Here is a 24,357-nt window from a genome sequence, read left to right as displayed (position 1 = left end):
TGCTTCACCACCGTAGGGATGATGCCAGGTGTCCTCCAGACGTGACTCTTGGCATTCAGGCCCAAGAGTTCAATCTTGGTTTCATCAGACCAGAGAATCTTGTTTCTCATGGTCTGAGAGTCTTTAGGTGACTTTTGGCTCAAAGCAGGCATGTGCCTTTTTCTGAGGAGTGGCTTCCGTCTGGCTACTCCACCATAAAGGCCTGATTGCTGCAGGGATGGTTGTCCTTCTGGAAAGTGACCATTGGGTTCTTGGTCACCTCCTTGACCAAGGCTCTTCTACTCCGATTGCTCAGTTTGGCCAGGCGACCAGCTCTAGGAAGAGTCTTGGTGGTTCCAAACTTCTGCCATTTAAGAATGATGGATGCCACTGTGTTCTTGGGGACCTTCAATGTTGCAGAAATGTTTTGGTACCCTTCCCAATATCTGTGCCTCGACACAATCCTGCCTCGGAGCTCTACGGACAATTCCTTCGACTCCTGATATGCACTGTCAACTGTGGGACCTAAATATAGACAGGTGTGGGCCTTTCCAAATCATGTCCAATCAATTTAATTGACCACATGTGGACTCCAATCAAGTTGTAGAAACATTTCAAGCATGATCAATGGAAACAGGATGCACCTGAGCTCAATTTCGACTCACATAGCAACGGGTCTGAATACTTGAATACATCTGCAAACATTTCTAAACACCTGCTTTCACGTTGTCATTATGGGGTATTGTGTATAGATTGATGAGGACATTAAAAAAAAATCCAGTCTGTAACGTAACAAAATGTGGAAAAAGTCAAGGAGTCTGAATACTTTCCGAATGCACTGAACATACTGTATAATCAGACGTTTATTGTAGGTTTAAAGTGAGTACCTTGTTGGAGGCGAGGTCAGCAACACGGTCTGAGGGGGTTTGATGCCCGGAGTCATCACAGTGGCTGTTGCCATGGATACAGGGAAGGGACTCCCAGGATGCACTGCTCCAGCAGGGTGGACATTTGTCTGGACCATCGGCATGGGGGCAATCTGGATGATCTGTACAGGACAACACACACACACACACACAGATCAGACAGGAGGCTAGTGGTCCACATGCATACTTGCACCATCAGAGTTGTGGTTTTATTCCCGCAGTAACAACAAATTGAACTGTAGATCGTGTTTGTTTAATGCCTATATTGTTCTCATCACAGTCTATGCCTATGTATTTGACCGATGTTCAAGCCCTTTTTTCTCCGGAAAGAGGTCTACAAGTTGCTGTTATGTGGTATGCTCGTGTGTAATAATCACTACCTTGTTTCCTGGTAGAGCACCATTTTGCACAGGAAGGGGAGGGGCCACGTGGGAGATTGGCTGAGGAGGAGTAGAGCCGGTTCTCACTGTTGCCATGGGAACCAACATCTTGCTCTGCAAGACTGGAGACTGGGCTTGGACTGATGAAAGAGAGAGAGAGAGAAAGACAGAGAGAGCAGTTGAGGTAAGACTGTGTTGACATGACAACTAATGACAATCATACGGTGATGAATTCTATCTCTCACTGAGTATGCAAATATTGGAGATAGTTAGATTAGCATAACAGTCTGATTAAAACATTTACATGCTTTGCAAGAAGAACGATTTCCCTAATAATCCTGTTCACATGGACACATCTGAAATCAGGCTACTTGATGCCACTCTGATAAATGCAGAAAATCACCAATCAAAATAAAATGTTCAACCACAGCGAATCATTTGGTTCGGAGTTCAAACATTTAAAGTTTGTATCGGAAAACTACTTGGAAAACATTCAGCTGTTCACTCACGCTAAAGAGGGAGGCTCGCTCGGCTGGTGCTAGCACAGATCAAATACACCGCTGGAACGTCGATTAAGGTTTTTACATGTGCTAATAATTTGAAAGATTGTTGAGAAAACCAGGTGTTTTAATCGGTGTATGCTTACTTCGATTTTGACCGTATGCCGATTAAGATAAGCAGTGTAAAGTGTTGCATAATCTGTCTACTGCCATAATCCGATTAATATTTAATTATTTGCGTGCATGTAAACGTACTCACTTACAGGTAATATTAAAGAGCAGGGATATGCAAGACTAAATACAAGGTTACACTTATTCTGGGATTGAAGGGGATTTCAACTAATTTCCCACCAAAAAAGAACACTTAGACCTACAGTTGAAGTCGGAAGTTTACATACACCTTAGCCAAATACATTTAAACTCAGTTTTTCACAATTCCTGACATTTAATCCTAGTAAAAATGTCCTGTCTTAGGTCAGTTAGGATCACCAGTTTATTTTAAGAATGTGAATGTCAGAATAATAGTAGAGAGAATGATTTATTTCAGCTTTTATTTCTTTCACCACATTCCCAGTGGGTCAGAAGTTTACATACACCCAATTAGTATTTGGTAGCATTGCCTTTAAATTGTTTAACTTGGGTCAAACTTTTCGGGTAGCCTTCCACAAGCTTCCCACAATAAGTTGGGTGAATTTTGGCCCATTCCTCCTGACAGAGATGGTGTAACGGAGTCAGGTTTATAGGCCTCCTTGCTCGCACACGCTTTTTCAGTTCTGCCCACAAATGTTCTATAGGATTGAGGTCAGGGCTTTGTGATGGCCACTCCAATACCTTGACTTTGTTGTCCTTAAGCCATTTTGCCACAACTTTGAAAGTATGTCCATTTGGAAGACCCATTTACGACCAAGCTTTAACTTCCTGACTGATGTCTTGAGATGTTGCTTCAATATATCCACATCCTTTTTCTTTCTCATGATGCCATCTATTTTGTGAAGTGCACCAGTCCCTCCTGCAGCAAAGCACCCCCACAACATGATGCTGCCACCCCCGTGCTTCACGGTTGAGATGGTGTTCTTTGGCTTGCAAGCCTCCCCCTTTTTCTTCCGAACATGACAATGGTCATTATGGCCAAACAGTTCTATTTTGGTTTCATCAGACCAGAGGACATTTCTCCAAAAAGTACGATCTTTGTCCCCATGTGCAGTTGCAACCCGTAGTCTGGCTTTTTTATGGCGGGTTTTGAGCAGTGGCTTCTTCCTTGCTGAGCGGCCTTTCAGGTTATGTCGATATAGGACTCGTTTTACTGTGGATATAGATACTTTGTACCTGTTTCCTCCAGCATCTTCACAAGGTCCTTTGCTAATGTTCTGGGATTGATTTGCACTTTTCGCACCAAAGTACGTTCATCTCTAGGAGACAGAACTCGTCTCCTTCCTGAGCGGTATGACGGCTGTGTGGTCCCATGGTGTTTAATCTTGCGTACTATTGTTTGTACAGATGAACGTGGTACCTTCAGGTGTCTTGGCTGATTTCTTCTGTTTTTCCCATGATGTCAAGCAAAGAGGCACTGAGTTTGAAGGTAGGCCTTGAAATACATCCACAGGTACACATCCAATTGACTCAAATGATGTCAATTAGCCTATCAGAAGCTTCTAAAGCCATGCCATCATTTTCTGGAATTTTCCAAGCTGTTTAAAGGCACAGTCAACTTAGTGTATGTAAACTTCTGACCCACTGGAATTGTGATACAGTGAAATAATCTGTCTGTGAAAAATTACTTGTGTCATGCACAAAGTAGATGTCCTAACCGACTTGCCAAAACTATAGTTTGTTAAGAAGAAATTTGTGGAGTGGTTGAAAAACGAGTTTTAATGACTCCAACCTAAGTGTATGTAAACTTCCGACTTCAACTGTATGAATCTTGGATGGTCGTAACCATATCCCCTTGTATATAGCAAAGTACCCTCCCCTTTTCCATAGGTCCACCCCTTTTCAATCCATGTCAGCCATTCACTCCTCTCTCTCACCTCTTGCTCCAGGACTGACCCCTCCCACTGCGGCATATCTTATTCCCACTCCTGCCCCCGAATGTATTCCATTGGCCTGGGAGACATGGGTGGGCGGAGTGGAGGGTAGCGTGAGGACGCCGGTTGGCTGCTGGGTTAGCTGGGGGGAGGGGCTCTTGGGGTTGGCACTGACACAAGACAGGATGGGCAGGATGTACTGCACCTGGGTGAGGCCAGGCTTTGCACCGCCAGCGGAGGTGAGAGAGGCGGCAGGAAGGAACTGGGGCTGCAGCAGGGGAAGTGGCAGGGTGCTGTGGGTGGGGCTTAAGAGAGGCTGAGGCGGGGCTATGAGCTGTATAGACTGGTTGGGGAAAGCTCCTCCCAGCACTAGACTGGTGACCTGCAGCCCCCCCGTCCCCACACTCACGGGATTGGGAGAGGACGAGGACAAGTACCCACCCCCTGCTGTGATAGGCCCGCCTATTGCTCCCGGTCCGCCAATCAGAAGCGTGGCTTTCTTCTCCCCAGGGAGGGCACTGAGGGCGATGGGGCCTTCCATTGGCTTGCTGGTGATAGGGATGGGCGTGCTGGCGATGGGGCATACCACGTTGGTCACCATGGTGGGGGCCATCCGGACTGCACCGAGCACCTGGGTGAGTCCATAACCCAGAGCGGGGGTCGAGGTGAAGGGCGCCGATCCAGGGATGGAATTAGAGGGAACCTGCCCCCCTCCACCTCCTCTTTTGGATTCTCCACTTCCCTCTTCTCCTCCCTCCATCCCTCGTTTTCTCTTCCTCTCAGAGCTCTCTCCGGTGCTCCCCCCTGTGTTCCCCTTGGTAGAGTCGGAGTGAGAGTCGGCGTGGGAGGTGCTGGTGGCGTAGGGGAGAGAGGAGCGGACCACTGGCTGGAAGGCTCGCTGGAAGGGGAGAGATCAAAGAGAAACGTTAACTAAGGTCCCTCCTGAATTAAGTCTCTCAGTGCACCAGTGTAGAATTCAAAACTGGTGGGGGAATGAAACGGATTAGACTCACATCATCTTAGCATGGGCGGGAGGAAAGAGTGGGAATTGAATATCTATCTTTTAGATATCTGTTCAAATTCAGTATGGCTATGCTACTTCATTTGGCAGTTCCATTACCCATGAAATCTAAATTGTAACTAGTTCATAGCACCTACAGTCCAAAGGGCTAAGAGGCTATATGGCTAAACGGGTAGGGTACCTGTCCATCCGGCTCATCCTCGTCACTGTCAGTCACTCTCTCTTTACACTTGAGGTCTATGGATCCCTCAGGGCACGAGTCCTCTGGAAATAAAGAGGATCCGATAGGTCCAATCAGACATGATAGGACAGTAAAGACATGGAAATAAAACAATAGTGAACGTGCCATTAAAAACGGACCACTATGAGACAGACAAGCAGCACAGCAGCTATAGGAGTTGTCTTTAGGATAGTTACTGTAGTAAAACATATATAGACTAAATGTGCAAGACATTGAGGAGCCACAGAACAGCTTTAGAGCAGCATTAAGACCATATACATTGCATTCAGTAAGTATTCAGACCCCTTGACTTTATCCACATTTTGTTACGTTACAGCCTTATTCTAAAATTGATTATCAATCTACACCCAATACCCAATAATGACAAAACAAAAAAAGTTGTTTTTGTTTTTATATATATATATAAAAAATTAAATATCACATTTACATAAATATTCAGACCATTTACTCAGTACTTTGTTGAAGCACCTTTGGCAGTGATTACAGCCTCGGGTCTTCTTGGGTATGACGCTACAAGCTTGGCACACCTGTATTTGGGGAGTTTCTCCCATTCTTCTCTGCAGACTCTCTCAAGCGCTGTCAGGTGGGATGGGAAGCGTCAATGCATAGCTATTTTCAGGTTTCTCCAGAGATGTTCGATCGGGTTCAATTCCGGGCTGTGGCTGGGCCACTCAAGGACATTCAGAGACTTGTCCCGAAGCCACTTCTACATTGTCTTGGCTGTGTGCTTAGGGTCGTTGTCCTGTTGGAAGGTGAATCTTCGCCCCAGTCTGAAGTCCTGAGCACTCTGGAGCAAGTTTTCATCCAATATATCTCTGTACTTTGCTCCGTTCATCTTTCCCTCGATCCTGACTAGTCTCCCAGTCCCTGTCCAGGCCAAAGAGTTCAATCTTGGTTTCATCAGACCAGAGCATCTTGTTTTTCATGGTCTGAGAGTCCTTTAGGTGCCTTTAGGCAAACTCCAAGCGAGCTGTCATGTGACTTTTACTGAGGAGTGGCTCCTGTCTGGCCACTCTACCATAAAGGCCTGATTGGTAGAGTGCTGCAGAGATGGTTGTTCTTCTGGAAGGTTCTCCCATCTCCACAGAGGAACTCTGGAGCTCTCTTAGAGTGACCATCAGGTTCTTGGTCACCTCCCTGACCAAGGCGCTTCTCTCCCGATTGCTCAGTTTGGTCGGGCAGCCAGCTGTAGGAAGAGTCTTGGTGGTTCCAAACTTCTGCCATTTAAGAATTATGGAGGCCACAGTGTTTTTGGGGACCTTCAATGCTGCAGACATGTTAGATCTGTGCCTTGACATAATCCTGTCTTGGAGCTCTACGGACAATTCCTTCAACCTCATGGCTTGGTTTTTGCTCTGACATGCACTGTCAACTGTGGGACCTTATATAGACAGGTGTGTGCCTTTCCAAATCATGTCCAATCAATTGAATTCACCACAGGTGGACTCCAATCAAGTTGTCGAAACAGGATGCACCTGGGGTCAATTTTGAGTCTCATAGCAAAGGGTCTGAATACTTATGTAAATACCTTTTTATTTTATTTGAAAAATGTAATAATTTGAAAAATATATAAAAAACAGTTTTATAAAAAAAATAATAATAATGAATCCATTTTAGAATATGGCTGAATACTTTCAGCATGCAGTGTAAATAGAATAGGGAATCTACTCTATTTTATTTCAGTGAATGAGACAGTGGACACACAGAGTAGTCACCATAGAGATCCTATTAAATTACTAGAAAGGCTATGTCATTAACCTTCCAAGTTCCAGAATGGAACGATAATGGAAGCCATTTTGGTCAGGGAGAAATCCAAACCAGTCTAATTGAAATTAATGGCGGTAGAGGCATAGGTGATGCATTTCCTGCTTCTATTTTTTAAATTCTACTTCCTAATTCTATGGTAGCCACACTAAATATGACTGCGACCTCACCCATGACATCATCGTCCCCCTCTTCCTCACAGATGACCATGCGCTCCTCGTCGCTGGTCACGTCCTCGCTGGCCCCACACTGTGTCAGGGAGAGAGTAGGGGGGCGGCTGCGGAATGAGCCTGCCCCTTCTCGACACAACTGAGAGTGAAACACAGAGCTAGAAGTTAGCTCCACTGTGATAGAAGGTTTGGCTCAAAATAGCCGCCGTGCATGACCTGGGTGTGGGTGCTATTCATTGGTGGTGAAGGTGAGTGAGTTCCCTTCTTACTATGCTAAGTGCTTTGAGATATAATGCAGTATTTTACTGGAAAACTATTAATAAATGGAGAAATAAGAAAAATGAAAGACCAAAAAGGGGAGAAAATGGTGTACAAAACAGGTAGAACAGAAGAAAAAGTGATGTCACCAACTATATCAGTCCTCTGTACCTTCTCCACATCTCTGGCCCGCTCCCTCTTCTCCAGGCTGTGTACTGCACTCTGGGAGAAGGCCCGGGGGCGAGGGAGCTGACCACTGTAGGCCCCCGCATGACGCTCAGAGCCCCCAGGCCAGTCCGGGCCTGCCGCACCCTTCACCTCCATTCCCTGAGAGACTGACTCAGGCTCTACGGCGGAGGAGGGGGGTAAAATAGTCTTAGTAAAATCACATTAAACAGGGCTGGTTTCCCAGACACAGATTAAGCGTACTCCTGGACTAAAAAGCACATTCAATGGAGATTTTCAAATGAGCTTGCCATTTAGTCCAGTGTCCGGGAAACAGGCCAATAGAGTACATTGTATACAAGACATACCAAAATAGCAAATACACTCATACAAGCACACAATCACACAATTACACACAACCAAGAAGCTTAAAATAGCTTGTACAAGCACAGGAAAAAACAAACCCACCCACACACATGCACCCTCAGAGGAGTGGAGCACGGAAATATACAAATAAGTAGATAACACTTTTCATCAAAGTGCTCTCATTACTATGTACATTTTCCTGTAAGTAAAGTGTAAGACCTTAAGATGATAAATAAGCACACACAAAACACACCTATAGTGAAAAGACATGCACAAACACACACACACACACACACACACACACACGTTAACACACACGCACTCTGACCTGTGCTCTCAGACATGCTCCTCTCGCGTGCCTCTTTGGCCCCTGGGGTCTCTCGGCCCTCAGAGATAGACTTCCTCCTGTCCTTGTTGCACCACTTCCAGTCTGGGTGGGCCTTGAAGTGAGCCTCTTTCACCTGGGAGACAGAGAGGGAGGGAGAATGGAGGGAGGGAGGGAGAGAGAGAGAGAAAATGGAGTCAGGCACGGAGTCATAACATGAAAAGGATAGAAGGAAGGACGGAAAGAAAACATAATATCCTATTCTCCAGTTTAGAGTCCTTGGGTGTATTGAAAGGCACAATAAACAATACAATCAATTGATATTAACATCATTATTATAGCCTGGTCCCAGATCTGTTTGTGCTGTATGGTATATGTACGAGAGGCATGGACGATTAATTAGGGCCGATTTCATAACAATCGGTAATCTGCCTTTTTGGACACCGATTATGGCCGATTACATTGCAATCCACGAGGAGACTGTGTGGCAGGCTGACAATCTGTTACGCGAGTGCAGCATCAAAAGGACTTGTGGCTGCAAGGAGCCAAGGTAAGTTGCTAGCTAGCATTAAACGTATCTTATAAAAAAACAATCAATCTTAACATAATCACTAGTTAACTACACATGGTTGATGATATTACTAGGTTAACTAGCTTGTCCTGCGTTGCATATAATCAATGCGGTGCCTGTTAATTTATTATCGAATCACAGCCTACTTCAACTTCGCCAAACGGGTGATGATTTAACAAAAGCGCATTTGCGAAAAAAGCACAATCGTTGCACAAATGTACCTAACCATAAACGTCAATGCCTTTCTTAAAATCAATACACAGAAGTATATATTTTTAAACTTGCATATTTAGTTAAAAGAAATTCATGTTAGCAGGCAATATTAACTAGGGAAATTGTGTCACTTCTCTTGCGTTCAGTGCAAGCAGAGTCAGGGTATATGCAGCAGTTTGGGCCGCCTGGCTCGTGTGAAGACCATTTCTTCCTAACAAAGACCGTAATTAATTTGCCAGTATTTTACATAATTATGACATAACATTGAAGGTTGTGCAATGTAACAGCAATATTTAGACTTAGGGATGCCACCCGTTCGATAAAATACGGAACGGTTCCGAATTTCACTGAAAGAATAAACGTTTTGTTTTCAAAATGATCGTTTCCGGATTTGACCATATTAATGACCAAAGGCACGTATTTCTGTGTGTTTATTATATTATAATTAAGTCTATGATTTGATAGAGCAGTCTGACTGAGGGGTGGTAGGCAGCAGCATGCTCGTAAGCATTCATTCAAACAACACTTTACTGCTTTTGCCAGCAGCTCTTAGCAAAGCTTGAGGCACAGGTGTCACGGCCATTGAAAGAAGTGGACCAAGGTGCAGCGTGGTAAGCGTACATTTTCCTTTTTATTTCAAATTTCGCCAACAAAACAACAAACGAAAGAGACAACCGTGAAGCTTACAGGGCATTAGTGCCACAAACAAAGTTAACTACCCACCACGAAAGGAGGGAAAAAGGGCTACCTAAGTATGGTTCCCAATCAGAGACAACGATAGACAGCTGTCCCTGATTGAGAAACATACCAGGCCATAACAAAGAAACACAAAATCATAGAAAACAAAACATAGAATGCCCACACCAAATCACACCCTGACCAAACCAAATAGAGACATAAAAAGGCTCTCTAAGGTCAGGGCGTGACAACAGGGCAGTTTATGACTTAAAGCCTATCAACTCCCGAGATTAGACTGGCAATACTAAAGTGCCTATAAGAACATCCAATAGACAAAGGTATATGAAATACAAATGGTATAGAGAGAAATAGTTGACGCGTCATAATTCATAGAATAACTTGCGGCGGAACATGAAAGGGTTTCCTTCGTTATTTTACCGTTCATGTCTTCCATAGAGAATGTCTTGATCTACTTCAAATAAGGTCTGCGTTTCGTGCAGGCTTAAACCGCCTCGACGTTTTGATACCCGTGTAAATCTCACTAGGATAAGGTAACGTTTGTCAACATATTTTAATAAATCCACTCTGCAAAAAAAGAAAAGTGCTTATATTTAGCCAATATTGATCAGAGTTACCTTGTCCTATGGATATCTACACAGTTATCAAACTGGCATGGTGGTGTAAGCCTACACGAAACACAGACCTTATTTGAAGTGAATCTAAAAATATCCTATGGAATAAATGAATGAACGGCTTTTCAGATTTTGCTGGAAGGTGCCATGGGAATTATGAGTCACACTTTGGTAGTCAATTCCTACCATACCCATTATTAAAATAAGATTTCCTGCATATAGAAATTACAGTTTTTGTTTTCAACATTCATCACAGGTAACTTAAACTCTAGTTTTTTGTTATTCAAACAGTTGAGAGTATTTGTGTCTCCTAAGCAGACTCTTCAGTATCCTTGTCACTTCAGAGAGCTGTGCGTGTACGATTATATTCATTTTACAGATGGCTGAGAAAAGCAGAGCACCAGTGTGGGACTATTACATTGAATTGGCACCACGGAAAGCAATGTGTCTTATTTGTGATAACTGTCATAATTACAAATATATAAATAAAAATCGGCCGATTAATCGGCATCAGCTTTTTTGGGTCCTAAAATAATCGGTATCGGCGTTGAAATATCATAATCGGTCGACCTCTAATATGTACCAATGATATATATAACCCCTGGATTGCTGATGCTGTGTATTGGCCACTGAGAGGCTTTGAAGCCACCGGTCGGCCATATTGGCACTCCCCAGTAGGAGCAGTCCATAGGAATGAAAGGAATTGTACAGTATTTCAATTAAATGTTTCAAGGACAAAATTACATATATTTAAGTCGGTTTTTTTTGTACTGAGGAGAGTAACATTAGTACTCTCAAATAAATAATTTAATATATTTTTATTATATTTATGTTTAGTTAACATAATTGAATTTGCATTAAGGTGTCTGTAACAGAAGATGAATGTAGACATTAATAAATGCATTTCTATAGCTTTCAAAATCGTTTTCACAATGGAGGAGTACCAAGATGGCTGTGCGGTGGCTTCAATACAGAGCCCCCTGTCAGTCATCCAGGGTTTATATACATCATTGCTATGTACCTGGAAGGCGAGGTCGTGGTACTTCTGCTTCTCTTTGGGCCCCAGGGCGTACCACCACTCGCCCAGGATCTTGCTGACCGTGCGGTTGTCCTGGTTGGGGTGCCTCTGGTGAACCAGCGCCCGGTGACGCTTGCTGAAAATCATGAACGCGTTCATCGGCCGCCGAATGTGGTCCTTTTCCCTCTAAGACAGAGAGAGAGAAAGATATATGTGATAAGAGGGTGCATGGAAGGGATGAGCCACAAGGAGTATGTCAAATTTGTCCCTAATCACTGATACAGGGTCAGTAGCCCCCTAATGGTAAGATTGGGATCGGGGGTCAGGTAATCTGATCCTCGATCTGTAGATAATGGCAATTTCTAGTTTGAGCTAATAGCACACAGAGAGAAGGACACATAATGTATGTGAGTGGGAGATATTGGACTGAGAGACACAGATAAGAAAATAAAAGCCAGAGACAGACAAGCAGAGAGCTCACCTTTCTGTCTCCATCTTTGGGAAGGGCGCTGAGGGACTGAGTGCGCCTCTTAATAGGGCTCGTAGACGGGGCAGGATCATTGGCTACACCCGGAAAAAACCTGCCAATCAGAAACTCAATGTGATAGCGGCCAGCCAATCAGAAAGTCAGTGTGAATATGGCCTGCCAATCAGAAATCAACGTGAATATGGCCTGCCAATCAGAAACTTAATGTGAATATGGCCTGCCAATCAGAAACTTAATGTGAATATGGCCTGCCAATCAGAAACTTAATGTGAATAAGGCCTGCCAATCAGAAACGTAATGTGAATATGGCCTGCCAATCAGAAACGTAATGTGAATATGGCCTGCCAATCAGAAACTTAATGTGAATATGGCCTGCCAATCAGAAACATTTAATAATGTATGAATGTGTAGGACAGATTTTCCAATCATCTTCAATTCTGTGCTAATAGCTATTTCTTCAAGAGAATATGCCATTAGTAACATACTGTACCTGGATAAAGAAAGGTTGAGGAGGACAAAAAGCTTTTATCCTTCTTCATCACTTAAATACCAAGCAAATTTTGTGGTTTTAAGTGGTACATTCTATTGTATACAAACACAACTATGACACTTTCTCTATGTAGGTCTCTCCATCAAACTAAGAGAATTCAACAATCAATGACGCCAGGGCAATTGAAAGAGAACTGGTCTTGTCCTACTGCAATGCAAGCCTTTGTGATGGAATGTTCTAGAAAGCCATAGTGGGGCTGTCAAAGATTACAGACAACATTATTTCCTTTGACATCCCACTCGTAGTGTGTCACCTGCAATACAACAGTCGACACACCTTCAATCGACCATTAAACAACCTATTTTAAAAAACGTACGGGTCGTCTGCATCGCTCTCCGTCTCGCTGTCGGCTCCACCTCTTTCTGCTCTTCCAGCTGGGGGGTCGTTGTCTTTGGAGGAGGGTGGTGGGCGGGATGGAGACCCTTGCTCTGCGTCTGGTGGACCCACCCATCCGTCACTCACTAGGGCCACCCCACAACGGGGCTCTGAGACAAGTGAGAAGGGAGTTAGTTGGTGGACGCTGGTTGTTTTTCATCCCTCATCTATAACTGGTTGGTAATTATCACTCTGCTCTGTGTCCTGGCACCCACCTCCTGCACAGTGCATTATTTCCAGAGAACGCATAGCCCCTTGTTGATTATCCCTTACATTAAGAAGCTAAAATGGTTTAATGGAGAAATTATGATTATTGGACACAATAATCAACTCAATGTAACCCATGTAACTAGATCTCAAGGTAATTGCAAAAACACGCAGGTCGAATGTCACCAACATAAAAAAAATGTTTTATTTGTACTAAGAGTTATTTATTTTTGTTCAGTTATTGAAGTTATTTATTTATGAAGTGATGCAGTGAAAGATGCAATACGGTATACTGTACACTAAATATCTTTACAAAAGAAGTAAGTACAACACATGAGTTGTGTATGCAACCTGACTAGAATAGGCCTATTTATTTCAACACGAGTGAAGTGTTGAACAAATCCTCACCTTTGCTCTGATTGACAAGCTGTTGGCCATCAGCGGGCTGGGCAGCCGCACTCGATTGGCTGGGCTCCAGGAAAGGGACCAATGAATGCCAAGGAAACACTGGCACTGAACGGGGCTCCACATTGGTCCATACTGTGGGAGGAAAAGGCAGATTCGGAAGGAAAATATTAAGAATAGTTGGTGATTTATTTTAAGTCTCAAATAGTGAGGGTTAACTGCAGTGGTTCCCAAACGTCTTCGTGCCATGACGGCGTGACCATACTGAATTCTCCGCCATTTGAATTCTCTTGTGACTCTTAAGAAAACAAAATATTTCCTGTCTGAGCAGTCTTTAGTCATGCCCCTCTCAGCCACATTGGGAATTGACCCACCATTTTAGAAAACACACACTCTTAGAAAAAAAGGGTTCCAAAAGGGTTCTTCGGCTGTCCCCTTTGGAGAACCCTTTTTGGTTTCAGATAAAACTCTTTTGGGTTCCATGTCGAACCCTCTCTGTAAAGGGTTCTACGTGGAACTCAAAAGGGTTCTACCTGGAACCAGAAAGGGTTCCCCAAAGGGTTCTCAGATGGGGACAGCCAAAGAACCCTTTAAGGTTCTGGACAGCACCTTTTTTTCTAAGAGTACACTGGTTAACAGTCATACAGTCAAACAGTTAAAGGGAAAACTAATATATAGGGTCTCATTGGAAAAGCAACATAGGTCTTGATTAGTATATAATATGCTTCCATTATTTTAGATATTTAGGAAGTACATAATTGAGATCAAATTATCTTTTACAATGACAACCTAGTTGGTCAAGAACAACGTATACTTATATGGGGTTTTGCACATTAGAGCTGCTTAAGATTTTTGAGTCACACAGATTGATCCCTTGACATTTTCATATCACCAAGGATCTATTATGGTCCACACACACCAACACAGTCACGAAAAGGGCACGACAACACCTCTTCCCCCTCAGGAGGCTGAAAAGATTTGGCATGGGTCCTCAGATCTTCAAAAAGTTCTATAGCTGCACCATTGAGAGCATCTTGACTGGCTGCATCACCGCTTGGTATGGCAACTGCTTGGCATCCGACCGTAAGGCGCTACAGAGGGTAGTGCATACGGCCCAGTACATCACGGGGGCCGAGCTCCCTGCCATCCAGGACCTCTATACCAGGCGGTGTCAGTTCTCTCTGCTACAGCACGGCAAGCCCCAAGTCTGGAACCAACAGGACACTGAACAGCTTCTACCCCCATTCAGCCACAAGCGCTTTAGTGAGGTCGGGCACTGATGTTGGGCGATTAGGCCTGGCTCGCCGTCTGTGTTTCAATTCATCACAAAGGTGTTCGATGGGGTTGAGGTCAGGGCTCTGTGCAGGCCAGTCAAGTTCTTCCACACCGATTTCGACAAACCATTTCTGTATGGACCTCGCTTTGTGCACGGGGACATTGTCATGCTGAAACAGGAAAGGGCCTTCGCCAAACTGTTGGCAAAAAGTTGGAAGCACGGAATCGTCTAGAATGTCATTATTTGCTGTAGCGTTAAGATTTCCATTCACTGGAACTAAGGGGCCTTGACCAAATCATGAAAAACAGCCCCAGACAATTATTCCTCCTCCACCAAACTTTACAGTTCAAATCAAATTTTATTGGTCACATACACATATTTAGCAGATGTTATTGTGGGTGTAGCGAAATGCTTGGCACTATGCATTGGGGCAGGTAGCGTTCTCCTGGCATCCGCCAAACCCAGATTCGTCCGTCGGACTGCCAGATGGTGAAGCGTGATTCATCACTCCAGAGAACGCCTTTCCACTGCTCCAGAGTCCAATGGCTGCGAGCTTTACACCAATCCAGTCGATGCTTGGCATTGCACATGGGGATCTTAGGCTTGTGTGTGGTTGATCGGCCATGGAAACCCATTCCATGAAGCTCCAGACGAACAGTTATTGTGTTGACGTTGCTTCCAGTGGCCTACCACTTCGCGGCTGAGCCGTTGTTGACCGGGGCAGTTGACAGGGGCAACTCTAGCAGGGCAGAAATTTGACAAACTGACTTGTTGGAAAGGTGGCATCCTATGACGGTGCCACGTTGAAAGTCACTGAGCTCTTCAGTAAGGCCATTCTGCTGACAAATGTTTGTCTATGGAGATTGCATGGCGGTGTGCTTGATTTTATATACCTGTCAGCAACGGGTGTGGCTGAAATAGCCGAATCCACTAATTTGAAGGGTTGTCCGCATACTTTTGTATATATAGTGTATCTACCTCAATTACCTCATACCCCTGCACATCGACTCAGTACTGGTACCCCGGGTATTTAGCCAAGTTATCTTTACTCATTGCGTATTTATTATTATGTGTTTGACTTATTTTTCTATTATTTCTATATTTTCTTTCTCTCTGCATTGATAGGAAGGGCCCCCTAAGTAAGCATTCCACTGTTAGTCTACACCTGTTGTTTACGTGACAAATAACATTTGATTCGATTTGATGTTGGCCAGATGAGATACTGTACACGAGGAAGGATGACTGAGTTGTGTTTACAGGACAGAGGGGTTTCTTCTCACAAGTGTTTGAAGTCTTGAACTTGCAAGCCCTCCTCAGATAATCTCATGACATTTGGGAGGGCCACGGCGGAGCACGTTACTTCATACACACACGCTGAGACTACCGCTCTAGACAGGCTAGCTTTAAGCATTCACTTCCTCTCCCGTTGACTTCAATGGGACCAAGTGAACATTTGAAGTGGAAGTTAGGATTCGCCCCCATAGAGTACAACTTGACCGAATAGCGGAGAGAAGCACGATCCAATAGGCAAAGAGAGCTCTACACTTGACTGCACTAATTCTATCCAGAGACAAAGTATCCATGACAACACTGTAATACTATTGGTCCTTTCCATTTCAGCGGGATAAAAAAAACACTGGACCTCTGCCCAAGGTTGTGCATGATCTGCTATATTGAGCGCTGTGTGTGTTTGTGTGTGTCCTCCCTGCTCTCAGCAGCCTTGCATGTTTAGACACGTCCCTTTTTCAAAGTTGAACTGAAACTGAAGCACACAGACCCACACCCCTTATCACACACTCGTTGACCCCCCCCCCGCCCCACCACACACACACACTAAGCCACACCCCTACAAAACATTCTGAAAGACACACCAGACGACTGAACCACAAACGTTACACTACCATATGCCTGACACAGCGCTCTTGCAGCCATGTTGCGCCATTTCACCACACTCAAATGTACAATTATTGTCACTGAAGTCACTCATTTTTAAACATATGTAACTGCCCAAATAAAGAAAACACTTGAGTAAATGAGGGTTCTGGCGCCTCTGCTAAGGTGTGGGGTGCATTTTCCTGGCATGGTTTAGATCCACACAACCCCTTAGAGGGCAAGGTAAACAGACATTCTGAGTGATCACCTTCAACCTGTGGTGAATCATTTCTACCCTGATGGGAGTGGTCTCTTCCAGGATGACAACGCCCCCATCTACAGGGCACGAGTGGTCACTGAATGGTTTGATGAGCAGGAAAACGATGTAAACCATATGCCATGGCCGTCTCAGTCACCAGATCTCTACCCAGTTGAACACTTATGGGAGATTCTGGAGCAGAGCCTGAGTGAGCTTTTTCCACCACAGTCAACAAAACACCAACTGATGGACTTTCTTGTGGAAGAATGGTGTCGCATAACTGCAATAATAACTCTTCCCATTTCCCTTATCACTGATGTATGTTACTATGATGTCTATATACCCCTAACCTCTATACACCTCTATATACTAACCCCTATACACCTCTATATACTAACCCCTATACACCTCTATATACTAACCCCTATATACCTCTATATACTAACCCCTATACACACCTATATACTAACCCCTATACACCCCTATATACTAACCCCTATATACCTCTATATACTAACCCCTATACACCTCTATATACTAACCCCTATATACCTCTATATACTAACCCTTATACACCTCTATATACTAACCCCTATACACCTCTATATACTAACCCCTATACACCTCTATATACTAACCCCTATACACCTCTATATACTAACCCATATACACCTCTATATACTAACCCCTATACACCTCTATATACTAACCCCTATACACCTCTATATACTAACCCCTATATACCTCTATATACTAACCCCTATACACCTCTATATACTAACCCTTATACACCTCTATATACTAACCCCTATACACCTCTATATACTAACCCCTATACACCCCTATATACTAACCCTTATACACCTCTATATACTAACCCCTATACACCTCTATATACTAACCCCTATATACCTCTATATACTAACCCCTATACACCTCTATATACTAACCCCTATACACCTCTATATACTAACCCCTATACACCTCTATATACTAACCCCTATATACCTCTATATACTAACCTCTATACACCTCTATATACTAACCCCTATACACCCCTATATACTAACCCCTATACACCTCTATATACTAACCCCTATACACCTCTATATACTAACCCCTATACACCTCTATATACTAACCCATATACACCTCTATATACTAACCCCTATACACCTCTATATACTAACCCCTATACACCTCTATATACTAACCCCTATACACCTCTATATACTAACCCTTATACACCTCTATATACTAACCCCTATACACCTCTATATACTAACCCCTATACACCCCTATATACTAACCCTTATACACCTCTATATACTAACCCCTATACACCTCTATATACTAACCTCTATACACCTCTATATACTAACCCCTATACACCTCTATATACTAACCCCTATACACCTCTATATACTAACCCCTATACACCCCTATATACTAACCCCTATACACCTCTATATACTAACCCCTATACACCTCTATATACTAACCCCTATACACCAACCCTTATACACCTCTATATACTAACCCCTATACACCTCTATATACTAACCCCTATACACCTCTATATACTAACCCATATACACCTCTATATACTAACCCCTATACACCTCTATATACTAACCCCTATACACCTCTATATACTAACCCCTATACACCTCTATATACTAACCCCTATACACCTCTATATACTAACCCCTATACACCTCTATATACTAACCACTATCCTATACAACTCTATATACTAACCCCTATACACCCCAATAATAATTGTTGTCTTACCTGTCCCGGGCCGTCCAATGATGATGTCCTTGCGGGGTGCAGGGTGAGGGGACTCGGCTGGTAGGATGAGGGGCAGCAGGGCGGTTGGAGAGGGGTGGCAGGCTACCGGCTGGGGCAATGCCCCTCCAATGGCGTCCTGGTGCCCGCCGGGCTTCCTCTCCCACTCTCTACCTCCTGATCCAGAGCTGGAGAGGGCGGAGCCAGTAGAGGAGATGGAGGTGGAGCCACCACTGAGGGTGGGGCTGGAGTGGGCAGGGTGTCCGGCGACGGCTGGGGTCAGGGACTGGGAGGAGGTTACAAGGACCAGGGTGGAGGCGGGGTTTCGCAGGAGGACTGCGCCATTGGTGGCGGCGCCGTTGATGGGCACGGGTGCTTGGAGGCCGGTGGCAAGGTGCAGGGGCTGGCTGTGCTCTCTGGAGGAGCGGCCTCCTCCTCCCCTCCTCACCAGGGGTCCATCTGTGAACTTGGCCAGGGGGACGTCGGGGTTCCGCACGATGACGGGGGAGTCTCGCAGGGGCACGACGCGGCGGGGACTGGGGTCCTGGGGCAAGGGGGAGGGAGGGGTGGGGGACACCAGCATTGGCGGGGGGGTGGAGGCGGCGGAGGACGGGGGGCGGCTGGTGGCGCTCCGGGGCCGGGGGAAGGAGAGGGAGGAGGGAGTGGTGGGCTGGCTCTGAGGAGAGAGCACCCTGAAGGCGGCTGGGCTGAGGCCTATAGTCTCCCCTAACTGCTGGTCGGGCTTGGCGTAATCCTGGGCAGAGAGGGGCAGGGGCGGAGGAAGGGCATCCAGTTTCCGCTTGCTGGGGCTCATGGGCACAGTGAAGGTGAGGTTGGTCTGGAAGGTGGGTACGATGCCCGACAGGTGGCGCTCGCGCTCCGAGCCCGGCGTGACCATCTTAGTGCCGCTCAGGTGGCGATGGCGGCGAGTGGTGAGCGAAGGCGGCGCCGTGATGGGGCTGAAGGTGGCCGGGCGGAAGACGAAAAGCGGGGAAGGCGAGGGCGACGGTGTGGGCGAGAAGGGCGACTGGTTGGAGATGGGAGAGAAGGAAGGCGTGCCCGAGCGGGAGCTGCCCAGAGATACCAGCATTGTGGCCGCCTCGCACTCATCAAAGTCGAAGCGTGATAAGTCCTGGGGCAGGAGCGAGGGCAGGACCAGGCGGGGGCGTGAATCCCCTCCCCTACTGCTCGCTTCGCTGCTGTCTCGCGACGTGTTGTCCCAGTCGAACTCTGAACTGGTCCGGCCGCAGCCCAGCCTCAGGTCTGACGGGGTTAGGGTGCCCGTACTGCTGGCCCCACCACGGTCTCTGCCCCCTCCGCTGGCCTCCATCTCTTTAGTTCTCATGGAGAGATGACGCGAGCAGTAGCCTCTTCTCTGGGACTCCTTAGAGCAGCCCTCTCTGGAGCACAGCCTCCTCCACTGCTTGCCGTTGAACTTCTTGCGGATGCCCGTGGGGGTACACACCACGTCGCCCTTCTTGTACTTCTGCTGGGCCGCCGTGAGCGGGGTGCGGGAGCGCGACGAGGACGTCGAGCACGAGCCTCCACCCCCTCCAGATGCACCGTGGGAGATGGAGTTTGAAGAGGGTGGCTTATCCAGGGAGCCACGGGAGGACGAGGAGGACAGAGGAGGGAGCTGAGGGGTGGCGATGACGGCCGCCCCCGCTGCCAGCGCTCCCGACTCCAGCCCCAGTAGCACCGTGGGGGAGGGAGGGGGGTGGGGGTTGAGGGCCAGGTGGGGGCCCACCAGCGGGGTGCCGCCGAGGCTCCGGACCACGGACAGGTGGGGGCTGAGGTAGCCCGGGGGCGGCTTGGAGAGTATGTGCCTGTGCTGGGACACCGCCAGGGCCTTGGCCGCCCCCCCCGCCGCCCCCATGGGCACCATGCTGAAGTGGGACACTTCTATGTCCTCCTCGGGGGTCAGGGGCATGAAGTGGTGGTGCTGCTTGGCCCTCTCTCGGTTATCTCTCTCTTGTTTCCTCTGGAGCTCCCGCTCTCTCTCCACCAGGTCCTTCTCTCGCTCCCAGTCTCTTCCGGCCACCAGACTCAGCACCGAGGCGGGGGTGACGGGGGAGCTGACAGTGGAGGAAGACGAGGAGGCGGGGGCCGTTCCAGGGTATGAAAGCCTCCCCAACACGGACCCAGCCACAGTCGCGCTGAGCCCCATCCCACGGCTGAGGCGACACAGCTCCTGCTCCACCTCTATCTCGTCCCTGTCCTCTTTCTCTCTCTCCCTCTCTCGCCCTCTCTTGGCGGCAGCATCGCTTTCCTCTCGCCCCCCTCCGCAGGGTCCCAGGTCCAGGTCCCAGGGGGGCACCAGCAGGCGGAGGCTCTGACGGGACACCCACACAGCGGTCGGAGTGCCCACCCTGCCATCCCCCTCCTCATCCCCTGGGGGCACTCTGTCCTCTAACAACACTCTATAGGGGTAGGACACAGCCGGGTGGGAGTCCACCTGGGTGACCAGGCCCTCTCGGTACCACTGGCGCTGGGCCTCTGTGGTGCCGCCGTCCTCGTTACCTCCGAAGGGCACGCACACAGCGGTGCCGATGGGGACGGCTTGGGAGCCGGGCGGCGGGGCGTCCATGATAATGTCCACGGGTCCCTGGGCGCCCTCACGGAACGGGTAGCGGTAAAGCTCCTTCTCACCGTTCAGCTGCACCTCCAGGCTGCCGTGCTCGCCGCTCACCCGCCGCACCACTCCCGCTCTGAACACTGAGTCCATGCTCTCCCTCCCCTCACCTCCGTTCTCCTCTTCCCCCTTTCCAGTCCTCCTCCTAGCCTGCCTGGCTAGCACCCGCTGGTTCTTTAGACCTTTGGCCAGGGCGTCGGCGAGCGCGTCCGACAGGCTCTGTGGGGTCGGAGTGTGCTGGGTGCTACGTTGCACCAGGGCCAGGGTGTGTGCTTCGGTGGTGGGGTTGGTGTGGTGAGAGTTGGAGCGGTGTGGCTCGCTCACGTCCAGGTCGTGTTCGCTGGCCGTGTCTGTAGAGGAGCAGCGGACAGGGCTGGGGGAGATTTCTCTGCCTCGCTCTGGGCCTCTCCTGTCTCTGTCCCCTGTGGGAGGGGGTCCAGGTGTGTTATCCCTGTCCTGTGGTGGAGCTATAGTGGTAATGTAGTCCTCCACTGGTCTCCTGGTCTGACTGTTGATGTCAGTGAGCGAACCGCCCTCACTCGCCGCCGACCCGGGCCCCGAAGATAAGCTCGACAACTGACCTCCGGCGTTACTGTCACAGTGAGCACTATTTCTGTTCAGTGGAGGCGCGCCGGTGTTGCCGGGGTTTCTGTGGTTGGCGGCGGCAGCGGCGGCGGCAGCACAGTGCTCAGAGGTGTACTTCTTCTTGGGGACGCGGGCCTTGAAGGTGGCCGTCTTGCGGTTGGACGAGGGGTTGGGGCTGTTGGCAGCGCTGGTGGCACTGCTGCTGCTGTCTGTGCTGTGGGCGCTCAGCGACTTGACGCTCCCCGGGCGGGAGTCCTCCGACTTCACAGGGAGGGACCCTGCTGCTGCGGCCGCTGTCTCTGGGAGCCGGGGCCCCTCTCTGTGACCCTCCCTCTCTGGCGTGGCCATCGTTGTGAGTGTCACCGACTCCTCCTGAGAAGACTCTGAGTGAGATGAGGTTTGGGGTGAGGTCTGAATTTTGGGGGATCGGTCTCTTTTCTCTCCACTGTCCCCTGTCCCCCGTCTCTTCCCCCCTTTGGCTCGGGTCGACGGGGGCGAGCGCCTTCCTTGCTTTTTAATCGGCTTCATCTCTGCATTGGGAGTTTTCTTTACTATTTACAGTGGCTTAATTTTTCCAGAGTCCAGAATCTTTGTTCCTCTCTCCTCCCTCTATTTCCCTGCTCTTCCAGCTCCTCTCTCTCTTCTCCCGCCCTTTCCTCTTTCTGTTTCTCCAGCTCTTTCCACCTTATTGCAGACCCTGAAACAGAGCAGAGTGTAACAAGGGATGGATTATTCATGTGGTGAATGCATTGTGACATTATACAAAGCCTATTCACCAGATAAGGTAACGGTGGGGAGAAGTGGTTGTCAAAGAAAAACTGGACCCAGTTTTACCAAATAATTTCAAATACAGACCTATTCTATAAAACCATGTATTTTGTGTCCTTGGTAATGCATTCATTATTGATATGAATGATATATCATTCAACTCAAGAAGTAATGGGTATTACCATTTTATTACAAAATCATTTCACATGAATTTCACTGAGTGTACAAAATATTAGGAAAAACTGCTCTTTCCATTACATAGACTGACCACATGAATCCAGGTGAAAGCTATAAGTCTTGATACAACTGAGACATGGATTGTGTGTGTGTGTGTGGCATTCAGAGGGTGAATGGGCAAGAGAAAAGATTTAAGTATCACATATAATTATACACATAACCCTGTGTGAATACAAATGAAACCATAATGAAGCAATCTTATATAGTGTGTAAAGTAATATAACAATATAGCAGAATAGTGGCGAGCACATTTGGAAGTGCTTGTCCAGACAAGTCTGCACCCACACACACACACACACACACACACTCTCTCTATCTCTCTCTGGTTTCTTGGCTATGACAGTTGAGGAGGGGGAATTCCTTCTTGTTCACTCGCATTTCTCTCTTTCTCTTACTCACTCCTTCTTTCTCTCTCTCTGGTTCTCGGTGGTGACCTTCATCTATTTCGTAGCTGAACCAATCCGCCCCTACAATCCACACTTCCTGTCATGGACCATTACCTAACTTCCTGCTACTTCATTATCCTCTCTCTTTAGCCCTCTCTTTCTCCTTAGATTTCATACCAACAACCACTCTCTCATTTAGAGGCATTTTTCACTGCCAGGGAAAACACCTATGTTGCTTGAATGCTGACAAATGTTGATGACAGAAACGAACTGAAAACCAACAGGTTTGGTTTGGGTTTTCCATTGAAACAGGCAGCGCCATGTGTTGTAGGCCTATCATGCTTACATTCTGGGTCGTTTGTTCCAGCACACAGTTCCCATGCGCCTCAGACTTTCAGACAACACAACGCCGTGATTCAACAAAAAGTCTATCTAATCCTCTAACAAAGCAGGACCAAAGACAAACATCAAAGTCTAGACAAAATGATATTGTGGAGTATGAGTTTGCTTTTATCACGTTGGGATTTAATGCTACATGTCATGGAGAAATGATCATATTTATTGAATATTAGGTTGTTACAATGTCATGTACGTCTAGTAATTTAATTCATTTAGCTCTACAGAACTCCAAGGTATCTATCCACTTGTAATGAGAAACTACAGACCTGTATTGTTTTGACCACACTACACGTAAACTGCTGTTTGATAATACACACAGTTACAACCCGGTACCTGTGTTATGCAAATTATATTTGGGAGACTTGAGATTGCGTTCAAAGAACTGTCATCATAATGTCATTTGTTGACTCACTTTTTTCAAGTTAGAAGTGTGCACATTGTTTACTCAATAGTGCACACCGGCAAGTATGTGGGTGAGTGTCATAACAATTTCGATAAATGAAGGAACAACGCATTTCCCTTCTAAATGTATGAGCCTTATCCATTTATCAATATTGCGTCAATGTTCACTCTTCTGTTGTGTCAACGTTCACTCGGGCTCCAGAGTGGCGCAGCTGTCTAAGACACTGCATCTCAGTGCTAGAGGCTACAGACACCCTGGTTCAAATCCAGGCTGTATCACAACCGGCCGTGATTGGGAGTCCCATAGGGACACAAATGGCCCAGCGTCGTCCGGGTTTGGCCGGTGTAGGCCGTCATTGTAAATAAGAATTTGTTCTTGACAGACTTGTCTAGTTAAATAAAGGTAAAAAAATATATATGTTGCCTATATCTATGCTGTATAAACTTAGCATATTACCATGTTATAACATTGCCATTTGTCACAATTGGAGAACT

General features: G+C 46.8%; 1 protein-coding gene across 2 annotated transcripts in view; it reads right to left on the bottom strand.

The window, feature by feature from the left end:
* LOC120022455 (protein capicua homolog) overlaps positions 1-24,357 on the bottom strand; it is a 32,567-nt gene that overhangs the window by 6,774 nt on the left and 1,436 nt on the right. Inside the window, exons 2-13 of one of the 2 annotated variants that reach the window (XM_038966365.1) lie at positions 18,457-22,367; positions 13,259-13,390; positions 12,585-12,753; positions 11,713-11,812; positions 11,235-11,417; positions 8,123-8,255; positions 7,435-7,610; positions 7,006-7,144; positions 5,012-5,094; positions 3,813-4,707; positions 1,286-1,425; positions 867-1,027 (exon numbers count right to left, since the gene is read on the bottom strand). In XM_038966365.1, coding sequence (XP_038822293.1) covers positions 867-1,027; positions 1,286-1,425; positions 3,813-4,707; positions 5,012-5,094; positions 7,006-7,144; positions 7,435-7,610; positions 8,123-8,255; positions 11,235-11,417; positions 11,713-11,812; positions 12,585-12,753; positions 13,259-13,390; positions 18,457-22,198 — 6,053 coding nt within the window. In that variant the 5' untranslated portion in view covers positions 22,199-22,367. The remainder of the gene's footprint in view (positions 1-866; positions 1,028-1,285; positions 1,426-3,812; positions 4,708-5,011; positions 5,095-7,005; positions 7,145-7,434; positions 7,611-8,122; positions 8,256-11,234; positions 11,418-11,712; positions 11,813-12,584; positions 12,754-13,258; positions 13,391-18,456; positions 22,368-24,357) is intronic. The other variant, XM_038966366.1, reaches the window with a different exon arrangement.

The sequence above is a fragment of the Salvelinus namaycush genome, chromosome 27, assembly GCF_016432855.1.
Source record: "Salvelinus namaycush isolate Seneca chromosome 27, SaNama_1.0, whole genome shotgun sequence".
In the NCBI taxonomy this organism is placed as follows: Eukaryota; Metazoa; Chordata; class Actinopteri; order Salmoniformes; family Salmonidae; genus Salvelinus; species Salvelinus namaycush.
Note: the sequence above shows the minus strand (reverse complement) of the source record. Positions and strands in the feature narration are given on the sequence as shown.